The sequence below is a fragment of the Adiantum capillus-veneris genome, chromosome 20, assembly GCF_014529385.1.
Source record: "Adiantum capillus-veneris isolate H3 chromosome 20, ASM1452938v2, whole genome shotgun sequence".
NCBI lineage: Eukaryota > Viridiplantae > Streptophyta > Polypodiopsida > Polypodiales > Pteridaceae > Adiantum > Adiantum capillus-veneris.
In genome coordinates this window covers 73,770,705-73,791,958 of record NC_140950.1, presented here as the reverse complement: position 1 = coordinate 73,791,958, position 21,254 = coordinate 73,770,705, and the positions used below count along the sequence as shown (strand labels likewise).

The window sequence follows — 21,254 nt, the reverse complement described above, 5'->3', positions numbered from 1 at the left end:
CTTGGGAGATGATGAAGCTTGTGAGATTGTTGGCAAGGGTACAGTTTCTGTCAAAACTACTAACGGAAATGAATGGAAGCTTAAAGATGTTAGGCATGTTCCTTCTCTTCGCAAAAATTTGATCTCTACAGGACAATTGGACGATGAAGGTCACAACATTGCATTCGGAAACAAACGGTGGAAGATCTCAAAGGGATCTTTGGTGGTTGCCAAGGGTAAAAAAGTCGGTACACTTTACTTGTGTACTGTTAGCACGCAACCTTCAGCTTGTGCAGCAACTACAGAAGTTGACAGTGTGGTGTGGCACTACCGACTTGGGCATATGAGTGCCAAAGGAATGCAAATCCTTCAAACAAAGAAGCTTCTACCAGGTTTGAAAGAAGTGGACTTAGAGTTCTGTGAAGATTGTGTTTATGGTAAACAAAAGAGGGTAAAATTTCAAAAATCAGGAAATGAAAGAAAGAATAAAAAACTTGAGTTGGTTCATTCTGATGTTTGGGGTCCTGCAAGTACACCATCACTTGGTGGCTCATTGTACTATGTAACATTCATAGACGATGCGACTAGAAAAACATGGGTTTATGTCATGAAGAATAAATCCGATGTATTTTCCATATTTCAAAGGTGGAAAGCCTTTGTGGAGAATGAAACAGGTACCAAGGTTAAATGCCTCAGATCCGACAATGGAGGCGAATATTGCAGCCAAGCTTTTGAAAGCTTTTGTGCTAGCAATGGCATTCGGAGGCAAAGGACAACTCCAAGGACACCTCAACAAAATGGGATTTCGGAAAGGATGAACAGGACAATCATGGAACGAGCACGAAGCATGCGGCTACATGCAGGCCTACCACTTGAACTTTGGGCAGAAGCTGTAAGTACGTCTGTGTACTTAATCAATCGGTCACCCTCAACGGCATTGGATGGGGGAGTTCTAGAAGAGGCATGGACAGGTAAACCGGTGAATTATGCATTTCTCAAAGTGTTTGGGTGTGAGGCTTTCATGCACATAGATAGAAGCCTAAGATCAAAGTTAGATGCAAAGTCCAAAAAGTGTTTCTTCATTGGCTATGGAGAAGGAGACTTTGGGTATCGCCTATGGAATCCTGAAGATGGTAAAATCTTAAGGAGTAGGGATGTAATTTTTAACGAACAAAATATGTACAAAGATTACTTGGAAAGAAAACAAACAAAAGAAACAGGTGATGAGTACATGGAGCTTGAGGACAGTGAAGACTCAAGGACTGCAAACGGTGACAATGTGCAACAACGTCAACCAAATGAGGAGCCTCAACCTATTCCCCGAAGATCTACAAGAGCAAGTAGACCTCCAGAAAGGTTTGTTCCTTCCTTCAACCATCTCTTGATCTTAGATTCTGGAGAGCCGGAATCATATGAAGAAGCTATGCAACATGAATCTAAAGAAGAATGGACGAAGAGCATGCAAGTGGAGATGGACTCACTACATCACAACCAAACATGGGAGTTGGTTGAGTTGCCTAAAGGTAAGCGGGCACTTCAAAACAAATGGGTGTACAAGATAAAGGAAGAAGAAGGTGGGAAGAAAAGGTACAAGTCTAGGCTTGTGGTAAAAGGTTTTTCTCAAAAGAAAGGTATTGACTTCAATGAAATATTTTCTCCTGTTGTAAAAATGAACTCAATTAGGCTTGTCTTAAGCCTTGTGGCTGCTCATGATCTAAATCTCGAGCAAATGGATGTAAATACGGCATTCCCTCACGGTGACTTAGAGGAGGAAATCTACATGCTTCAACCAAAGGGGTATGAAGTAAAAGGTAAGGAGAAAATGGTTTGCAGATTAAAGAAGAGCTTGTATGGTTTAAAGCAAGCATCAAGACAATGGTACTTGAAGTTTGATCGATGGATGTTGGATCATGGATTCACAAGATGCAACTCGGATCACTGCGTCTACACGAAGAATTTGGGAGATGGGAAATTCATCATCCTAATGTTGTATGTTGATGACATGTTGATTGCAAGTGCTAACATGCAGGACATCAAAGACCTAAAAGAGGAGCTGTCCAAATCTTTTTCAATGAAAGATTTAGGTGCTGCAAAGAGGATACTTGGTATGAAAATATCAAGGGACAGGACGAAGAAAACAATAAAGCTATCTCAAGAAGATTACATCAAGAAGGTACTAGAAAGGTTTGCAATGCAAAATGCAAAACCAGTTTCTACACCTTTGGCTGGTCATTTTAAACTAACGAAGGATATGTGTCCAAAGACACAAGAGGAGATAGCCTATATGTCTAAAGTTCCATATGCTGCAGCGGTAGGTTCTCTAATGTATGCTATGGTCTGGACAAGGCCAGACATTGCACATGCAGTGGGAGTTGTGAGTAGGTTCATGGACAACCCAGGTAAAGAGCATTGGCAAGCTGTGAAGTGGATACTTAGGTATCTAAAAGGGACAACAACAAATGCTTTGTATTTTGGAGGAACTGATATTTTTCTAGAAGGGTATGCTGATGCAGATATGGCAGGTGACAAAGATACTCGAAGGAGCACTACTGGCTATGTGTTCACGGTTGGAGGCACAGCAGTAAGCTGGGCTTCAAAGCTGCAGAAAGTGGTTTCACTTTCTACCACGGAAGCAGAGTATGTAGCAATGACGGAGGCAAGCAAAGAAATTATGTGGCTTCACAGATTCTTAGAAGAGCTTGGATTCAAACAAGACAATTGTGTCTTGTACAGTGATAGCCAAAGCGCTATCCATCTTGCGAAGAACTCAGCCTTTCATTCAAGGACAAAGCACATTGAGGTGAGATATCACTTCATACGCACTCTTTTGGAAGAGGGACAACTAAAGCTAGGAAAGGTGCATACAAGTGAAAATCATGCAGACATGTTTACAAAGGTGGTCAACAAGGAGAAGTTGAGCTTTTGCTCATCTTCAATCGGCATTCAAGGATAAGAAGCCAGAATGGAAAGCAGTCACAGGTTTGGTTTGGAGATCAGTCTCCAAGTGGGAGATTGTTAAGTATGGAGCCCGATTTACCCTTGTAATTTTCAGTGGTAAAAGCGCAAATTTGTAAGGCCCCCATTATGAGGAGAAGCCATCGTGCGTGAAGGAAAATCACTCACCGGAAACCAAAATTTTCACGGACAAGAATCAGGGGCAACTTTAAAGGCCTCGGGGGCGGAGGCCCCCGAGACTTTTTTTCGCCGGAATATTATGGCCGGACGGCGGCTGGAAAGTGGTCGGAAAACAACCGGTCGGTTGGCCGGTGGCCGGTAGTCAATGGCCGATGGCCGGTGGTCGGAAGTCAATGGCCGGTGGCCGGTGGTCGGAAGTCAATGGCCGGTGGCCGATGGCCGAATTCAAAAGCGGACTTGTCTTCTCAAGGGCGGCCACACATGGGCGGATTGGAGGGTCCGATTTGGACTTATTCCCACAAGGGCGGCTACACATGGCTGTCTCTCATAAGAGAGGGCAGCCCTTTTGGCCTATAAAAGGAGGTCATTTCTACACACATTTCATAGTGTGAAGTTGATGCAACAAGGTGAGTGTGAGGTGGTGAGAGTGAAGCAAGGCGGGAGCTCCATTAAGGGTATAATCCCTTTGTAAATTACTTCTTGTTTTGAAGTACTAAAGCCATTGAGTGGCTACTTTCCCGTGGACGTAGCCCACATTGGGTGAACCACGTATATCGTGTGTACTCTCTCTCTCTCTCTCTACTCTATAATCTCGTGTATGTAAATCTGTCTTTCTTAATTAAGTAATCTACTCAATTATCTATTTAGCTACGTCTTATTTCCTAACAAGAAGATATGTTTTTTTAAAATTGTAGTGACTCCCTCCCCAAGACATGCATGCAGTCCCATTGCATGTATCTATTTATACTACCTACCTTGACTTCCCACAGCACAGAATTGATTGTCTTATTGTTAGCTCCATTGAGAAAGGCCACCACACTTGAAGCGTATGGAGGTTCTAGCCATCACATTACAATTTCTCTTGTGTGATGTCCCTCTTCATTAATTTGCCAACACCATGTTTGCTCTCCCTTTCCATACCTAGGTTTAAAGATATCGTGCTCATGTCATCTCAATAGTAGTAAAATTGAAGATTTTGGCAACAAAAGAACATTGAGTGTCTTGCTTTAGATTGTGATGCGGCACAGGTAATACCCAGTGGTGCTTAGAATTCCATTCACTGCCTTTCACCTACTCATTGTGGATCGAGTAGAAAATGGTGTTGCATAAACAACGTGTCATGGGTCTTATCATCCGAAATATAGAAATGGGTGGTCTTATGAATCTCACCTGCCACTTAGCACACAAAAGAGATTTGAATAGGTTTGGTTACCTAGCTTGATCTCATTTTGCACCTTGAATGCATTATTTTTGAAAGGTTCACTGCAAAACCCACAATCTCATCTAGAAAGTTCCACAAATATTCTTTTTAATCGATCTACTTGCCTCTTGCTCTTGTAGCATAGAGAATTAACATGTCTATTAGTGCAAATCTGGAAACCGCAAAGCGCATAACCATCCACGTTGTCTAATAATTCCGTTTTACACATTTGATTGAAGGTTTTCTTAGAGTCCACGGGTTGCATACAATATTCACAATTGGAAGTCTTGTGATCTTTAAAATTTCACACAGATCTCAAAGAGTATGAGGGAGATGTTTATGTCCGGATGTGCTTGCTGAAATCTCAGATGAAAATGCTTCTGTAAACAAAAGAATCAACATCACACATACAGGTAGACACTACTTCAAGCACACATTGCTTTAAGCACTGAGAAGTAGTGGAGAAAATTATAGAGCGCATGTAGAAGTAGCTGAAAGCACTTAAAAGAACATTGAAGCATTAAGAAGTAGTACCAAGCACTCAAAAGTAGCCGTAAGTACTCCGAGGCACTCTAAAGCACTTTCAAGCGCTGCGAAGCACTTTGAGACATTTTGAATAAATTCAAAGCACTCGAAATGATTGTAAACCACCTATGAGGCACTCCAAAGCACTTGGAAGAATTTTGAAGCACTATTAAGTAGTGTTACGCACTCTTAGGCACCATGTAGAAGCACTATGGAGCAGGATGAAGCACTATATATGAAGCATTTCAAATTAGTTGGAAGCACTATGAAGAACAAATCAGAAGTTTTGAATGCTCGGACTGGCATCTGCTTAATGAAGGTCCCCCCACCACTATATTCATATAAGGTCGGACAACAATTTGAAACTCATTCTCTCCCCCGACTTATTGTTCCCTAAAATTGACTAACTCTCTTTGAAGCCTCGAACAAAGTGATGTCGGAGACACCTCTTTTTGGAACCACCACTTGACCATCCTTCATTCTAGCTTAGGAGATGCATTGGGGGGTAGTGATGTGCAAGAAACACGGCACAGGGACATTGCTGAAAGAATGTGCGGTTTGCAGGCCCTGTGGAAATAATGGAGCTACCGCACGGACTTCTTTGCGCACGTGATCTACCCCTGATCTGTTGGGCAATCGCCTACGCATAATTATTTTACCCCATCGCTAGGAGGAAATGACTTTTACCCCATCTCTAGGAGGAATAAATTTGAGTCTCCGACAGTGGGTGAGGGCATCCGCAAGTTCTTAGCCTCTGGAGTCTGGACCCAATATAGATATATAAAAGCTGTCGCCTGTAATTTCTTGTGTGGAAAGTTAAAACATTGTCTCTCTGCAAAATGAAGAGACAGCGTTTGATGGAGGGCGAGGCGCAGCAACTGCAAAACATAACAACGGCCACTTCACCACCGAGAATAATAACTGCAGCGCTCCCACATTCGACCTCATCCTCATCACCTTCAACTCCCATCATTCAACAACGTGCAGGTCATGACCATATCTTCCTGTCTGCAGATCTTCTAGTCTACGAGTTGCTCCCGAGTCTCCCCATTAGAGAGTTGCTTCGCCTGCGTGCAGTTCATCCCTCCTTCACCCACGCCATTGCAACACTCTTCGGCCCAAGCCTTAATCCTCAGCCCAAGCCGTAAGTTATTATACTCTTGCATTTGCAGTTTACTACAGATAAGTGCAGTCCAGGTTATTAACGCTAACTCTCTCACTCTCTCTCTCTCTCTCTCTCTCTCGTCATGCGTTTCTCTCAAAGATATATATGCTGGCAGGCCCATATTGCACCTGCCATGGTTTTACTGCATGGTTGATACTGCAACCCAAGGTACCCTCCGTCGTCCTCAATACGACACCGTAGCATTTGACCCAGGCTGCAATACATGGCACTGGTTACCACACCCGGCACATCGCTCCTTGAACAAAGATTTGCATCCCAGTCGTGTCCAGCCCATCTGCAGTTTGGGGAGTTTCGTCTGCTGGGAGTACATTCTTGATCATAGGCCATTTACAAGTGTCCACTTTTTAATCCTCAGCAACCCCTTTACCGGTGACAAGGTGACTTTGCCACTCTCTACAAGGAGGTACGTTATGAGTGGATTTGGAGGTGAATTGCGCTTGGAACAAAGTAATGAGACTGGTCGTATTAGCATCATTCGTGTATCACCTCGGGAACCTGCGCACATGATCATAGATCGATACACGCCTATTGACCCAATGTGCCAGCAATTGGTGCTCCAAGGCCGTTGCATACAGAATGTACTAGAGGCATCCATACCGTTGCACAATAACATTCCCCATGTCTGTTACTACCATCAAGGCACACTTGCAACCTTTTATCACATGCACCATCACATCTTGCCGGAGTTGTCTCTGTATGAAGGATCACATTGGCGCCAAGTGCGCATGCCCGACGACTTTACCAATTCACAGAAAAGCATGCTAGATGCTAGGTATGAAGTGCTTCAAATGGATGCCGAAATCTTGCTTTTGGTATTTAAGCGAAATCCAACGTGCAAGAAAAGTCGAGTTTTTGTGTACAAGTACGACTTAGAGCATGGAAGGTGGTTGCGTGTCTTTGACGACTATACTCTCATAGTCTCTATCCCTTATTGGCGAAACTCAGAGTGCATAGACTTGCATGCTGTTGCGCGAGCTAACATCCTGGTGCTCTCTATCGACGATCAAATAATCCTTTGCAACCTTGTTTCAAATACTTGGAGGTCGTTGCCCCCTTGCTACAACCCTACAACTGGAGCAAGAATTCCTATTGTCAAGGTGGCATGTGCTCTAGATCCTACATACAGAATAGAGCCGGTGGCATGTGCAAAAGAATCTTCAAAGGAGTAAAGCCCATTAGTAATTTCAAACTTAAAGTTGTTTTTGTTTGGTGCTAGCTGCTACAGCTCTTGCAAGTATTTTGATAATTCTGACTTGTACATTAGCCCTTCATACTGGTAACGCTTTTTGGTTTTGTTTTGGCCTATCTACAATGTAAGGCTTTGTTTGCCTTGTTAAAGTGACATGCCTTTTTCATGCATAAAATAGAACATTCAATGGAACAAATCCAAATTTGAAATTTCTCTGATAGGAGAGAATAAATTAAGTAATTTTGTTTGAATATGATAACAATGAGAGTAGGGTTAGTGTAGATGTTTATGTGCTCCTTTTAGCGTATATGTAACATATCTCATTGGATATTAAAAGTATCGATTTTATCAAAATTGTCGACCAAATATTCATCCCAATCTTGAACATTTAAAACTTGCAACCCAGGTAATGTTTATCAGTAGATGTATCCAATGTTGTAATCATATTTAGAAATAGATTTTGGTCCAGGCTATATGTCTAGTTGCTAACTGAATTAAAGACGGTAAGTGATGTACGTACTAATTAAGTATGCTGAGTTTTTTGGACAAATGACTTGGTTGTATGCACATATATTACAAGAAAATATTGTGCCTTGGTTAAACTAATTGTATAGAGTTTATCTATGGCCTTCAAGATTATTGACAAGATAAACTAAAAATAATAGGTATCTCTCATGTTGAAGATTTGCTGGCCGCACTTCAAATAAGTGTTTCTACATCCAATCTTCCCAATGTTGAGACCTAGAGATTAGGAGGGGGGGAAAAACATCCTAATGATAGATAAAAAATAGACGTCTCCATTTTTCTATGAGGCATTTGTAATTAAGCTGAGATAAGATAAGATAACCAAAAATATGGAAAGATAGGTTATATGAGATCATAACGTTCCTCGAAATAGAGAGAAATCTAGATGGAGTTTTCACAACAAAAAGAGCTGAAATTTGAGCCCGAAAGATCGTCCATGATCAAAAAACAAACGTCTATATTTTTCCTTGAGAGTCTTTTTGGGATCAAAGAATGGAACTCAAAGAAAAGAAGTTGCCAATGCCACACAATAATTGCATGGGCTTTTTCTTTGGACAATACTCTCTCTAGTGGAGAGATTTAAAATATATAAGAAAAAGACATCCTTACAAACAATCCATGCTCAGAATGAGCCATGGAAACCAAGAATTATTGGGGGATCCATTGGCTAACAAGGGAACTACCATGCCACTACCATAATACGAGAGAATATAGATCTAAAGAAAACACCCACAAGGAATTAGAGGAGAGTATATTAACTCATTATGGGGGGAGCTTCACAGCTCCATCACCAAAAAAAGGAGTCTCCACCAATTGCACACTCATGTCTCCCCCTTTGAACGGAGTTAGCTGTGCGAGGAGTTGCAGCCACCAATAGGAATCCGAAATTGGGTTTCTAAGGAGAGCCGTGTATCTTGGCAGACGATGGTGCAACTATAAATTTCTAGAGCTAGCAATGGATCTAAGCCAAGCCAAGGTTGTATATAGGTGCATATATGCCAAAGCACAATAGCAAGTATGAGGGGTCAGTACAGCGAAGGGGATCAAGAGTTGCATGGTTTTTTGGATTCGAAAGTTTTATTTTGCGTTGGAGGTAATATAAGCGATAATAGGCACGGCAATGGTGTGTCATCGATATACGTGTAGCAAGCGGATATATATTCGCTACTTGTTGGGGGTCCGATCGTTGCAATAGCTCCAATGACCAACAAAATTATGAATCCGGAGGGATGAGCTACCCGGCTAGGGCATGGAAACACTCACACGGTTAGTGAGCTAATCGTGGCAACACAAATGGTTAACTCTACGAGGTGAGCTTCTCGGCCTATGGAGGAGCTAAGCCGCAATGAAGGTCAATATCCATATCCACTTCTCTTCACCTCTAATCAACCCAATGACACATACTACGATTGCAAGATTCACACAACACTAATCCTATCACAGTAATCGTAAGCACACACACATAGATCTATCGAGCACCACACTCCAATCAAACCTACATGCACACACTAGCAAAAGAGGGCAATCACACAAGATTAGAGAGGGATTAACCACTAATTAGTGTAGATCTAGCTAATCTAAGCATTATATACAATCATAAGAAGCATGAGAGAGGGATAGGAAGAGAGAATGAATCATTGATTAGTGTTAATCAAGTCTCATGAGCAAGGAGAAGCTCAAGGACTCCATAGCCATACACCTCAAAAGCTCTTACTAAAGAGTGCTCTCAACAAATGACTTGAGAACCCTAATTTCTTTTACACACTGCCTTATATACCTAGGTTAAAAATATGCAATGTCCGGGTGCCCAAGGCCTTTAGCGCTCACCACTTACTGAATCTGCAACCTAAGCACAGTAAGTGACCTATTCTTTACAACTTGGAACTCCCATTGAGCCCGTAACACATTAGAAATATTACAATGGTTTCAAATAATTCGGGAATTTACAATACTTGACCATTTTGGGAAAATATGTAATTCCAATCTTTGCTGCTTCTTCGTATTCATCCTCGATTTGCATCCGTACGTCTTCTGTTAACTGACGTTGACTCAATTAACATTCCCCCCTTCCTATTTTAGTGCCCGTTCTCGGGCACTGTTGAAAAGTGTCCATGGAGGCTGTGGAAGGTTTTGATTGATTGTTGATGGGCGGATCTTCATTTTGTCGTTGGATTTGTTGATGAGGTTCAATTTGCTACAACATCTTCATTGGTTTGAGTAGTCAATTTTGAGAGATGATGTTGCATTTGTCTGTTGTAATAGCATCATGATGAGGTTGATGTTTATTTATGAAAAATATGTACAAGGGAATTAGAATGATGAGGTTCTAAATTAGGGTATAATACCTGGATGACCAAAGAAAAAAAAACCAGTGGAAAAAAAGCGCCTTTGGGATACGCGCATCATTGGAGTACTTATCAGCATGGAAAATATTAATAAAGTACTGAAGGGATTATTTGCTGATAGATATGGAATTAAAAAGGCAGCAAATGTGAGAGGGTAGAATGATGGAACATTGGTTTGCCTGTTGTAGTCCACTCAAGGTGCATACGTGGAAGCAAAAAAGAGTGTCTAATGCATATGTCCAGTGATGGGACATCCTATTTATGCAGCACAGAAATGCATGGGAAATAATATGTTGTGCAAGAAAGATTTTGAGGGGTAATTCAGAAAGATGGTGTAGCTATAAAAGCATATGGAATGGCTTTGCAAGCTCGCACCCCTTTAAGAATGGTTTTCATTGACGAGGATATGTGCTCTCATCTTACTGTGCACTATGCGTGAGTGTTGGACTCCACGACACTCCACCAATTGTAAGTTAATAGACTTTGACTCTTATGCTCATCTCATTCACCATGAGCAACATGACTTTATATATTCTCAACTCTTCCATCTTGAGCGTAAGCTTAATAACTACGACTCTTAGCACATAGTTTAATATGACTTGAAGCTTTGGGACTAATGCTTTGCTCATTTTATGGCTTAGCAGCTCGACTCTAACTATGCCAAAGAGTGTTTTTTGCACCCTGGTGATCACTTGACTTTTTACATTCTTGTGCTTACTAAAAACATTTCGTCATGTAAAAGTAAGCTTGAATCCTCAAAAAGAGGATTAGTGAAGGATCAAGCTGGCATTGAAGGTTTCTTTTTCTGTACCTATTTTATCTTCTTCGAATCTGCATTTGTGTTGGTTGGGTCGTCCTTCTTTGACTGTGAAGACTCCATTACCTATTTGATTCTCCAATTAGGCCTATTGATAAGAGTCTTTGATGTTGTCGTAGGCCTCTGCTGGCTGTCAGCATCTCGCTTTTGACTAGGAGCATTGGAAGACTTAGGAATCCAAATCTTTTGAGGACCTTTGTAACTCCTTTGTTGACTTTGCTTCACTCTAGGTCTTGTTGAGTTCTTGAGATCTTCATGCAGATCTGGTGTAGTTGCAGTTGACTTGTGATTGACTGGTAGCCAAATCTTTGTATATCCTCTGGAATCCTTGTCCAAGAGGAACATTCTTTGAGATCCATCCTGGTTCTGTATCCTCTTGTGAGTCGTGGTAGACTTTAGCATCTTTCAATGTGGTTCTGTTGTATACCTACTTCTTAGGTATCCTAGGATATTGTCGAAGTTGATACCTTGTGGGCCTTCTTTCTTGGGAGGATCTTGAAGTTAATTCATATGCTCTAACCTGCAGTTTTGGTACCCATATGTGTTTGTTACCTCTATAGTACTCTTGTTCCTTTAAGCTCCAATGTGATGCTATCCATCCCATGTGTTTGTCTTTCTGTGTTGATTTCTTGTCTTTAATCCAAACCGGATCATTGACTTTGACTAAACTACTCGGAACAAACACCTTCTTGATTATCTTTTGCTTTCTTGAGTACTTTGGCTGAAATATCTTTGCTCTTCTAGGTGGCTCCTTAGAGGTTACCGTTGGGTCAGCAATTGACTTTAAGTTTTGAAATCCTGTCTTGCTTGAAGAAGCTGATCCATAAGGGTTCTTTGATGTAGAGGCATATGTTGTCACAACTTCTTTGCTAGTGGGTGGAAGCTCCACTTTAGCTTTACCTTTGTCTGCTGATTTGACTGGCACTATCTGATTGATCTTTGGGCTTCCTATTTCTTCTTGATTGTCTGCAACCCCGTTCTTCTTAACTTTTGGCTTTGGTGGCATTCTCTGCTCAATAGCTATTGTGGTTGCTCTTTGTTCTGTTTGATCTCCACTTCTTATTGCCTGATTTTCTTTAAGATCTTCTGAAGTTTTGTTTGATGGAGATGAATCATCTTCCATAAGATCTTCTTTGATATAAGTCTCCATTTTAATTGTGCAGTTTACTACAGATAACTATAGTCCAGGTTATTAAAGCTAACTCTCTCTCTCTCTCCCTCTCTCTCTCTCTCTCTCTCTCTCTCTCTCTCTCTCTCTCTCTCTCTCTCTCTCTCTCTCTCTCTCTATCTCTATCTCTATCTCTCTCTCTCTCGTCATGCGTTTCTCTCAAAGATATATATGCTGTCAGGCCCATATTGCACCTGCCCTGGTTTTACTGCATAGTTGATACTGCAACCCAAGGTACCCTCTGTCGTCCTCAATAAGACATCATAGCATTTGACCCAGGCTGCAATACATGGCACTGGTTACCACACCTGGCACATCGCTCCTTGAACAAAGATTTGCATCCCAGTCGTGTCCAGCCCATCTGCAGTTTGGGGAGTTTCGTCTGCTGGGAGTACATTCTTGATCATAGGGCATTCACAAGTGTCCACTTTTTAATCCTCAGCAACCCCTTTACCGGTGACAAGGTGACTTTGCCACTCTCTACAAGGAGGTACGTTATGAGTGGATTTGGAGGTGAATCGCGCTTGGAACAAAGTAATGAGACTGGTCGTATTAGCATCCTTCGTGTATCACCTCGGGAGCCTGCACACGTGATCATAGATCGATACATGCCTACTGACCCAATGTGCCAGCAATTGTTGCTCAAAGGCCATTGCATACAGAATGTACTACAGACATCCATACCGTTCCACAATAACATTCCCCATGTCTGCTACTACCATCAAGGCACACTTGCAACCTTTTATCACATGCACCATCACATCTTGCCGGAGTTGTCTCTGTATGAAGGATCACATTGGCGCCAAGTGCGCATGCCCGACGACTTTACCAATTCACAGAAAAGCATGCTAGATGCCAGGTATGAAGTGCTTCAAATGGATACCGAAATCCTGCTTTTGGTATTTAAGCAAAATCCAACGTGCAAGAAAAGTCGAGTTTTTGTGTACAGGTATGACTTTGAGCATGGAAGGTGGTTGCGTGTCTTTGACGACTATACTCTCATAGTCTCTATCCCTTATTGGCGAAACTCAGAGTGCATAGACTTGCATGTTGTTGCACGAGCTAACATCTTTGTGCTCTCTATCGCCGATCAAATTATCCTTTGCAACCTTGTTTCAAACACTTGGAGGTCGTTGCCCCCTTGCTACAATCCTACAACTGGAGCAAGAATTTCTATTGTCAAGGTGGCATGTGCTCTAGATCCTACATACAGAATAGAGCCGGTGGCATGTGCAAAAGAATCTTCAAAGGAGTAAAGCCCATTAGTAATTTCAAACTTAAAGTTGTTTTTGTTTGGTACTAGCTGCTATAGCTCTTGCAGGTATTTTGATAATTCTGACTTGTACACTAGCTTTTTTGTTTTGTTTTGGCCTATCTACAATGTAAGGCTTAATTTGTCCTTGTGGTTTGCCTTGTTAAAGTGACATGCCTTTTTCATGCATAAAAGAGAACATTCAATGGAACAAATCCAAATTTGAAATTTCTCTGATAGGAGAGAATAAATTAAGTAATTTTGTTTGAATATGATAACAATGAGAGTAGGGTTAGTGTAGATGTTTATGTGCTCCTTTTAGCGTATATGTAACATATCTCATTGGATATTAAAAGTATCGATTTTATCAAAATTGTCGACCAAATATTCATCCCAATCTTGAACATTTAAAACTTGCAACCCAGGTAATGTTTATCAGTAGATGTATGCAATGTTGTAATCATATTTAGAAATAGATTTTGGTCCAGGCTATATGTCTAGTTGCTAACTGAATTAAAAACGGTAAGTGATGTACGTACTAATTAAGTATGCTGAGTTTTTTGGACAAATGACTTGGTTGTATGCACATATATTACAAGAAAATATTGTGCCTTGGTTAAACTAATTATATAGAGTTTATCTATGGCCTTCAAGATTATTGACAAGATAAACTAAAAATAATAGGTATCTCTCATGTTAAAGATTCGCTGGCCGCACTTCAAATAAGCGTTTCTACATCCAATCTTCCGAATGTTGAAACCTAGAGATTAGGAGGGGGGGAAAAAGGTCCTAATGATAGATAAAAAATAGACGTCTCCATTTTTCTATGAGGCGTTTGTAATTAAGCTAAGATAAGATAAGATAACCAAAAATATGGAAAGATAGGTTATATATAGAGAGAAATCTAGATGGAGTTTTCACAACAAAAAGAGATTAAATTTGAGCCCGAAAGATCGTCCATGATCAAAAAACAAACGTCTATATTTTTCCTTGAGAGTCTTTTTGGGATCAAAGAATGGAACTCAAAGAAAAGAAGTTGCCAATGCCACACAATAATTGCATGGGCTTTTTCTTTGGACAATAATCTCTCTAGTGGAGAGATTTAAAATATATAAGAAAAAGACATCCTTACAAACAATCCATGCTCAGAGTGAGGCATGGAAACTAAGAATTATTGGGGGATCCATTGGCTAACAAGGGAACTACCATGCCACTACCATTATAGGAAAGAATATAGATCTAAAGAAAACACCCACAAGGAATTAGAGGAGAGTATATTAATGCAATATGGGGGGAGCTTCACAGCTCCATCACCAAAAAAAGGAGTCTCCACCAATTCCAGACTCATGTCTCTCCCTTTGAACAGAGTTAGCTGTGCGAGGAGCTGCAGCCACCAATAGGAATCCGAAATTGGGTAGTGTATCTTGGCAGACGATGGTGCAACTAAAAATTTCTAGAGCTAGCAATGGATCTAAGCCAAGCCAAGGTTGTATATAGGTGCATATATGCCAAAGCGCAATAGCAAGTATGAGGGGTCAGTACAACGAAGGGTATCAAGAGTTGCATGGTTTTTTGGATTCATAAGTTTTTTTTTGCGCTAGAGGTAATAGAAGTGATAATAGGCACGGCAATGGTGTGTCATCAATATACGTGTGGCAAGCGGATATATATTCGCTACTTGTTGGGGTCCCATCGTTGCAATAGCTCCAATGACCAACAAAATTATCAATCCAGAGGGATGAGCTACACGGTTAGGGCATGGAAACACTCACATGGTTAGTGAGCTAATCGTGGCAACACAAACGGTTAACTCTACAAGGTGAGCTTCTCGGCCTATGGAGGAGCTAAGCCGCAATGAAGGGCAATCTCTATATCCACTTCTCTTCACCTCTAATCAACCCAATGACACACACTACGATTGCAAGACGCACACAACACTAATCCTATCATGCAACACACTACTCGCAAGCACACACACATAGTGTTGGAATTAGGGTTGCAGAGAAACACACACATTTTGGAGAAGATGATGGAAGCTCACGGCACACAATAGAGAGTTTGTTACTTAGTGTGAAATGGAAAGATAGATAGCCCTAGAGTGATGGGCGTATATACAATGCACGTGGGAAAAAACCTCCTAAAGAGGAAAAAAATGCCCCTACGGTCCTAGTGTGTTCACACACATCACTACCACATGTATATGGTAACACATCCCCACTGGACTGATGCGGTGAACGAGAGCTGGCACATGAGTAAAGGGAAGTGCCATTCCATGAGGACAGGATCAGTCCACAAAGGGGAGTAAGCCCAAAGCTTTGCGGAAAGCTTCAAGCTTCTCACGAGACAATGCCTTTGTGAAAAGATCTGCAAGGTTGTCCTGTGTTGGCACATAAGCCAAGCTGATCTCTCCTGCTGAGAGCCTCCCCCTAACATAGTGGTAATGAACCTCAATGTGCTTTGTGCGAGCATGAAAAATTGGGTTCCTCGCAACTGCCAATGCGCTCTGACTGTCAGTGTAGATAGTGTTGGCAGTGTCCTGTCCAACACCCAAATCAGCCATTAGGCGTCTGAGCCATACAAACTCAACCGTAGCTGTGAATACTGCCCTCTACTCAGCCTCACAACTCGAAGTGGCCACAGTAGGTTTCTTCTTGCTCAACCATGATATACATGAACTGCCAAGCATGAAACAAAAACCACTTGTGGACACTCGCATGTCAAAACAACCAGCCCAGTCTGAGTCCGAAAAAGCATGTAAGTCTGGTGGCAATGATCCTAGGGACCCTTGGGATAAAATAATCCAAGATGCAAAGTGCCACTAAGGTAGCAGAAATTCCTCTTGACAGCCTGCCAATGCTTAGACCCTGGGCTATGCATAAATTTGCTGACGTGTGAGACTGCAAACTGAATATCTGGCCTCGTGTTGCATACATAAATGAGGCAGCCAACAACAGTTTGGTGAAGAGTGACATCAGCAGGATCGCCAGCATTATGTAGACTCAACTTCAAACCTGTTTCCATGGGAGTGGCAATAGGCTTGCAATCCTCAAGTCCAAACTTACCTAGCAATGTTTCGATGTAACTTTTCTGACACACGGCAATACCACCATCACATTGCTTAAACTTTATACCCAAGTAATGATGCAACAGTTCCAAATCTTTCATCTTGAAAGTAGCATTCAAATCCGCCTTAAATTCAACAATATGTCTCTCACTTGGTCCAGTGATCAACAAATCATCGACATAAAGAACCACAATGAGAGTTACATCACCCTCACCCTTTACATACAATGTGCTTTCTGTTGGAATGTTACGAAAGCCTTGTTTGACCAAATGAGTGTCAGCTTTCTCATACCAAGCACGAGGAGATTGCTTCAACCTATACAAAGCCTTGTTACATCTGCACACTTTGTCCTCTTGTCCTTCTATGACAAAACCGCGAGGCTGCGTTACATAAACTTCCTCAAATATGTCACCATTTAAGAAAGCAATAACAATGTCTGATTGATGTACATCCCAACCAAAATTAGCTGCCAATGCACATAGAAAACGCACAGTAGTCATACGACAAGTGGGAGCAACAATCTCTTCATAATCAATGCATTTTTGCTGTGCATAACCCTTTGCAACAAGTCGAGCCTTATGGCGATCGATTTTACAATCCAGCTTGCGTTTCAACTTGGAAACCCACTTTGTACCAATGGCCTTTTTGCCAGGAGGCAAATCACATACAGTCCATGTGTCATTTTCTATAAGTGCATCATATTCTGACTACATGGCATCCATCCAATTTTTTGAATTCTGTGCTTCATCAAAAGACAGAGGCTCCTCAACATCATGTAAGCTAGACACAGCCAAAGCATAACAATCTGATGCATAAGATGCATGGCGAGAGCCTGAACGAGTACGGCTAGACAAAGGTGCATCCAATTTACTGTCACGCAAAGTATGCACTAGCCATTTTGGCATACCTCTAGCCTGCTCATTTTCAGCCCTTTCTTCATCAAGTACATCATGTACATCTGTATCAGTAATAGGCTGATCTAGAACATACCTCTAGCCTGCTCATTTTCAGCCCTTTCTTCATCAAGTACATCATGTACATCTACATCAGTAATAGGCTGATCTAGAACATTTTCAGAAACCCCCATAGGTTGTACATTTTCCTCATTCGAACTTACATTCGTATTTCCACCACTGAAAAGAGGCAACAAACTGTCATTATAAATGTCTTGTGAGCTTACTGCATTACTGTCTCTAGTACATGACAGCACGGGTTGAACAGAATCTTCCACAAACACTACATCCCGAGAAACCAGAATACGTTTTGTTTGCGGATGATACAACCTGTAACCTTTGCTTTCAGCACTATAACCAACAAAAATACATTTGACAGCCTTATCATCCAATTTTCTGCGCTGTGTTTGTGGCACCAAAGCATATGCCAAACAGCCAAAAACACGCATGTGCTCAATAGAAGGCCTTGTATCATGCCATGCTTCGTATGGAGTAATAGACTACAAAGATTTCGTAGGACACCTGTTAAGTACATAAGTGGCACACATGATGGCCTCAAGCCAAAAAGAATGCGACAAAGCTTGACTTTTGACCATACATTGTGCCATTTGCGTCAGTGACCTGTTTTTCCTCTCAGCAACGCCATTTTGTTAAGGTGTATAAGGCACTGTACATTGGTGTTTTATCCCACGACTAGCCAGAAATGCATTAAATTCATGAGACATATACTCCCCCCCTCGATCGGAACGGAGGGTGCCCATAGTAAATTTCGAGACATTTTCAACCATAGCCAGAAATTGTTTGAAGCACATAAACACTTTGGACTTTGCTTTAAGCGAAAATACCCATGCATGCCTGGAGTAATCATCAATGAAAGTCACGAAGTACAGGTAATTGCCCAAGGACGGAGTTTGCATGGGCCCACAAACATCACTATGCACAAGCTGCAACCTGCATGTGGCCCGAACTGAACCATCCTTTGGAAACTTAGAATGCAGCATCTTACCCAAAATACAGCCTTCACAAATATGTTTGACAGCTGCTTCAAGAGGCAGCAAAGAAGCAACCATATCAGATTTCTGCAAACGCAGCAAACTGGCAGAATTCAGATGACCAAAATGTGCATGCCAAAGTTTTGCATCTGAAATAGCCCTTGAATCTGCAACAGCATTTGCAAAACTTTGTCCACACTTGTCATACAAAGTGAGCTTATACATCCCACAGCACAAAAGCCGAGATGCAACAATTTCATCACCAAAACTGAGATCATGAACTGTACATCTGTCATCCACAAATTTGACTACAAGTCCAAGTCTAGCAAGTGCGGAAATAGATAAGAGATTCTTCTTGATCCCAGGTACATAAAGTGCATCAACAAGTGTGAAGGAATTACCATTAGCAGCAGTGATCACAATATTTCCAACTCCCTGAACTAGATAAGAGGCGTTGTTGGCACAAGTGACTGAATTCCCATGAGGAACAGACTTGAGAGAGGTAAACAATTCACGATGTGAGGTAATGTGCTTTGTAGCACCACTGTCAAAATACCACACATGTGAATCTGCAGCAACTAACAAGCATGCATCATGGAAACCAAGATTGTAAGTGCACTCTACGCTAAAAGCCCATTCTGCATCAACATCAGCAACACAGTCTCCTTTCACACAAGACTCAACAATGGCTGCATTTCTCGTGGAACCAACATTTGCAGTGGAATCACCCTCTTTCTTCTTAGCCTTTTTAGCCTTCAACTTAGGTCACGACTTGATCAAGTGATCATTGTCTTTACAATAATGGCAACGCATCTTCTTTTTGCCGTTTTTATGATAATTTCCAGACGAATTGCTGCCAGCAGAAGCATTAGGAACATAATTTTTGCCACTCGCAGCAGAACCATAAGAAGGGACTGCATTGCTGTTACCACCCTTTCTTTGAGAAGCAATAAAAGCCTGTTCAACTGCACGCTGTCTAGTCCTGTTTTTTCTGAAAAGTGACTCTTGCAACAGCAATGTGCATAATGCATCACACTTGACAACTTCTTGATTTCCTTGGGACATAATTCTCCAAGTACTAGTAAAGTCTGGTAAGAATCTGGTAAGGCATCAAGAACAGTCTGCATAAGGGAACTGTCTGAAATGACTTCACCTGCAGAAATAAGCTGCTTATTTATATCCTTGACACTAGCAAGGAAAGTGTCCATATCATCTTCCTCATGCATAATCTTCGACTCCAACTCTTTACGTAGCAAAGCAATTTTAGCCTCATTGCGGCTTGCATAAAGACCTGCTAGAATATCCCAAGCCTGTTTTGCAGATTTTGCTGAACGGATGTCAGGAACAATGGTGCGCTTCACAGACAACGCAATCAATGCACTAGCCTTTGCATCCTTAACATCACAACGAGCTTGTTCTGCCATAGTCAGAACAACTCTAACAGCTACAATCCTTGCAGCAAGACCTGCAACATCCTCAACATCGCCTACATCCTTAGAACCAAGACGTATATCAATGCCCTGCACAATGTTCCAGACACCCTTTGACACAAGAACATGTTGCATCATATAAGCCCACATAGGGTAGTTAACCCCATCCAACCTGTCCTCAACAGCAAACATCTTGAACACATCTGTGTTGTTGTTGTCAACCATGATAAATGTTGCACCTAATGTGAAAACTTCCCGAAAATAGGAGAAATGGAGCGGAAACAACCTGTGCTATATAGCACAAACCGTAGAAGACTATAAGGCACCTGTTATGTAGAAAACGACACTGACAAAAATTCTGCACAAAATGACGAAATAGCCTATGCAGTACTGCCTGTAGTGGAAACGAAGACCGAAATGAGCCCATATCAAAATTCTGATCATACCAAGCTGTCCCAAAATATTTGTCGACCTACAAACGCTTGCCAAAGCTCACTGAAATTGGAGAAAGTGAGTAGGTGTGTGCTGGAGCAGCTAGCAACTAAGCCCGGGAGGATGTGACTTGCTCTGATACCAAATGTTGGAATTAGGGTTGCAGAGAAGCGCACACAGCTTGGACAAAATGAAGGAAGCTCAATGCACACAATAGAGAGTGTTTTACTTAGTGTGCAATGGAAATATAGATAGCCCTAGAGTGATGGATGTATGTACAATGCACAGGGGAAGAAACCCCCTAAAGAGGGAAAAAATTCCCCGGCGGTCCTAGTGTCATTTCGGCCTTCGGTTCCACTACAGGCAGTACTACACAGGCTATTTTGTCATTTTGTGCAGAATTTCTGTCAGTGCCGTTTTCTACATAACAGGTGCCTTATAGTCTTCTACGGTTTGTGCTATATAGCACAGGTTGTTCCCGCTCCGTTTCTCCTATTTTCGGGCAGTTTTCACATCAGGTGCAGCATTTACCATGGCTGACAACAACAATACAGATGTGTTCAAGATGTTTGCTGCTGAGGATAGGCTGGATGGGGACAACTACCCTATGTGGGCTTATATGATGCAACATGTTCTTGTGTCAAAGGGTGTCTGGAACATTGTACAGGGCATTGATGTACGTCCTGGTCTTGCTACAAGGATTGTAGCTATTAGAGTTGTTTTGCCTACGGCAGAACAAGCTCGTTGGGATGTAAAGGATGTGCAGGCTCATGCATTGATTGCGTTTTCTGTGAAGCGCACCATTGTTCCTCACATCCGTTTAACAAAATCTCCAAAACAGGCTTGGGATATTTTAGCAGGTCTTTATGCAAGCCGCAATGAGGCTAAAATTGCTCATTTTGGCCTCCGTTTCAACTACAGGCAGTACTGCACAGGCTATTTCATAATTTTGTGCAGAATTTATGTCACTGTCGTTTTCTGCATAACAGGTGCCTTATAGTCTTCTACGATTTGTGCTATATAGCACAGGTTGTTCCCGCTCCGTTTCTCCTATTTTCGGG

The 21,254-nt window shown here is 41.7% G+C and overlaps 2 protein-coding genes across 2 annotated transcripts; both read left to right on the top strand.

The window, feature by feature from the left end:
- Nucleotides 1-6,436: 6,436 nt before the first annotated feature.
- Nucleotides 6,437-7,195, top strand: LOC147432744 (uncharacterized). Its single transcript, XM_086491638.1, has one exon. It carries the CDS (start codon nucleotides 6,437-6,439, stop codon nucleotides 7,193-7,195), a length of 759 nt encoding a protein of 252 aa, XP_086347764.1.
- A 5,372-nt stretch (nucleotides 7,196-12,567) lies between these two features.
- LOC147432743 (uncharacterized) lies at nucleotides 12,568-13,326 on the top strand. Its single transcript, XM_086491673.1, has one exon. The coding sequence runs from the start codon at nucleotides 12,568-12,570 to the stop codon at nucleotides 13,324-13,326; it is 759 nt and encodes a 252-aa protein (XP_086347799.1).
- Nucleotides 13,327-21,254: the final 7,928 nt, after the last annotated feature.

Bases quoted from the DNA above. Each gene is read 5' to 3' on its own strand.
- LOC147432744 (XM_086491638.1), top strand. From the start codon at position 6,437: ATGAGTGGATTTGGAGGTGAATTGCGCTTGGAACAAAGTAATGAGACT.
- LOC147432743 (XM_086491673.1), top strand. From the start codon at position 12,568: ATGAGTGGATTTGGAGGTGAATCGCGCTTGGAACAAAGTAATGAGACT.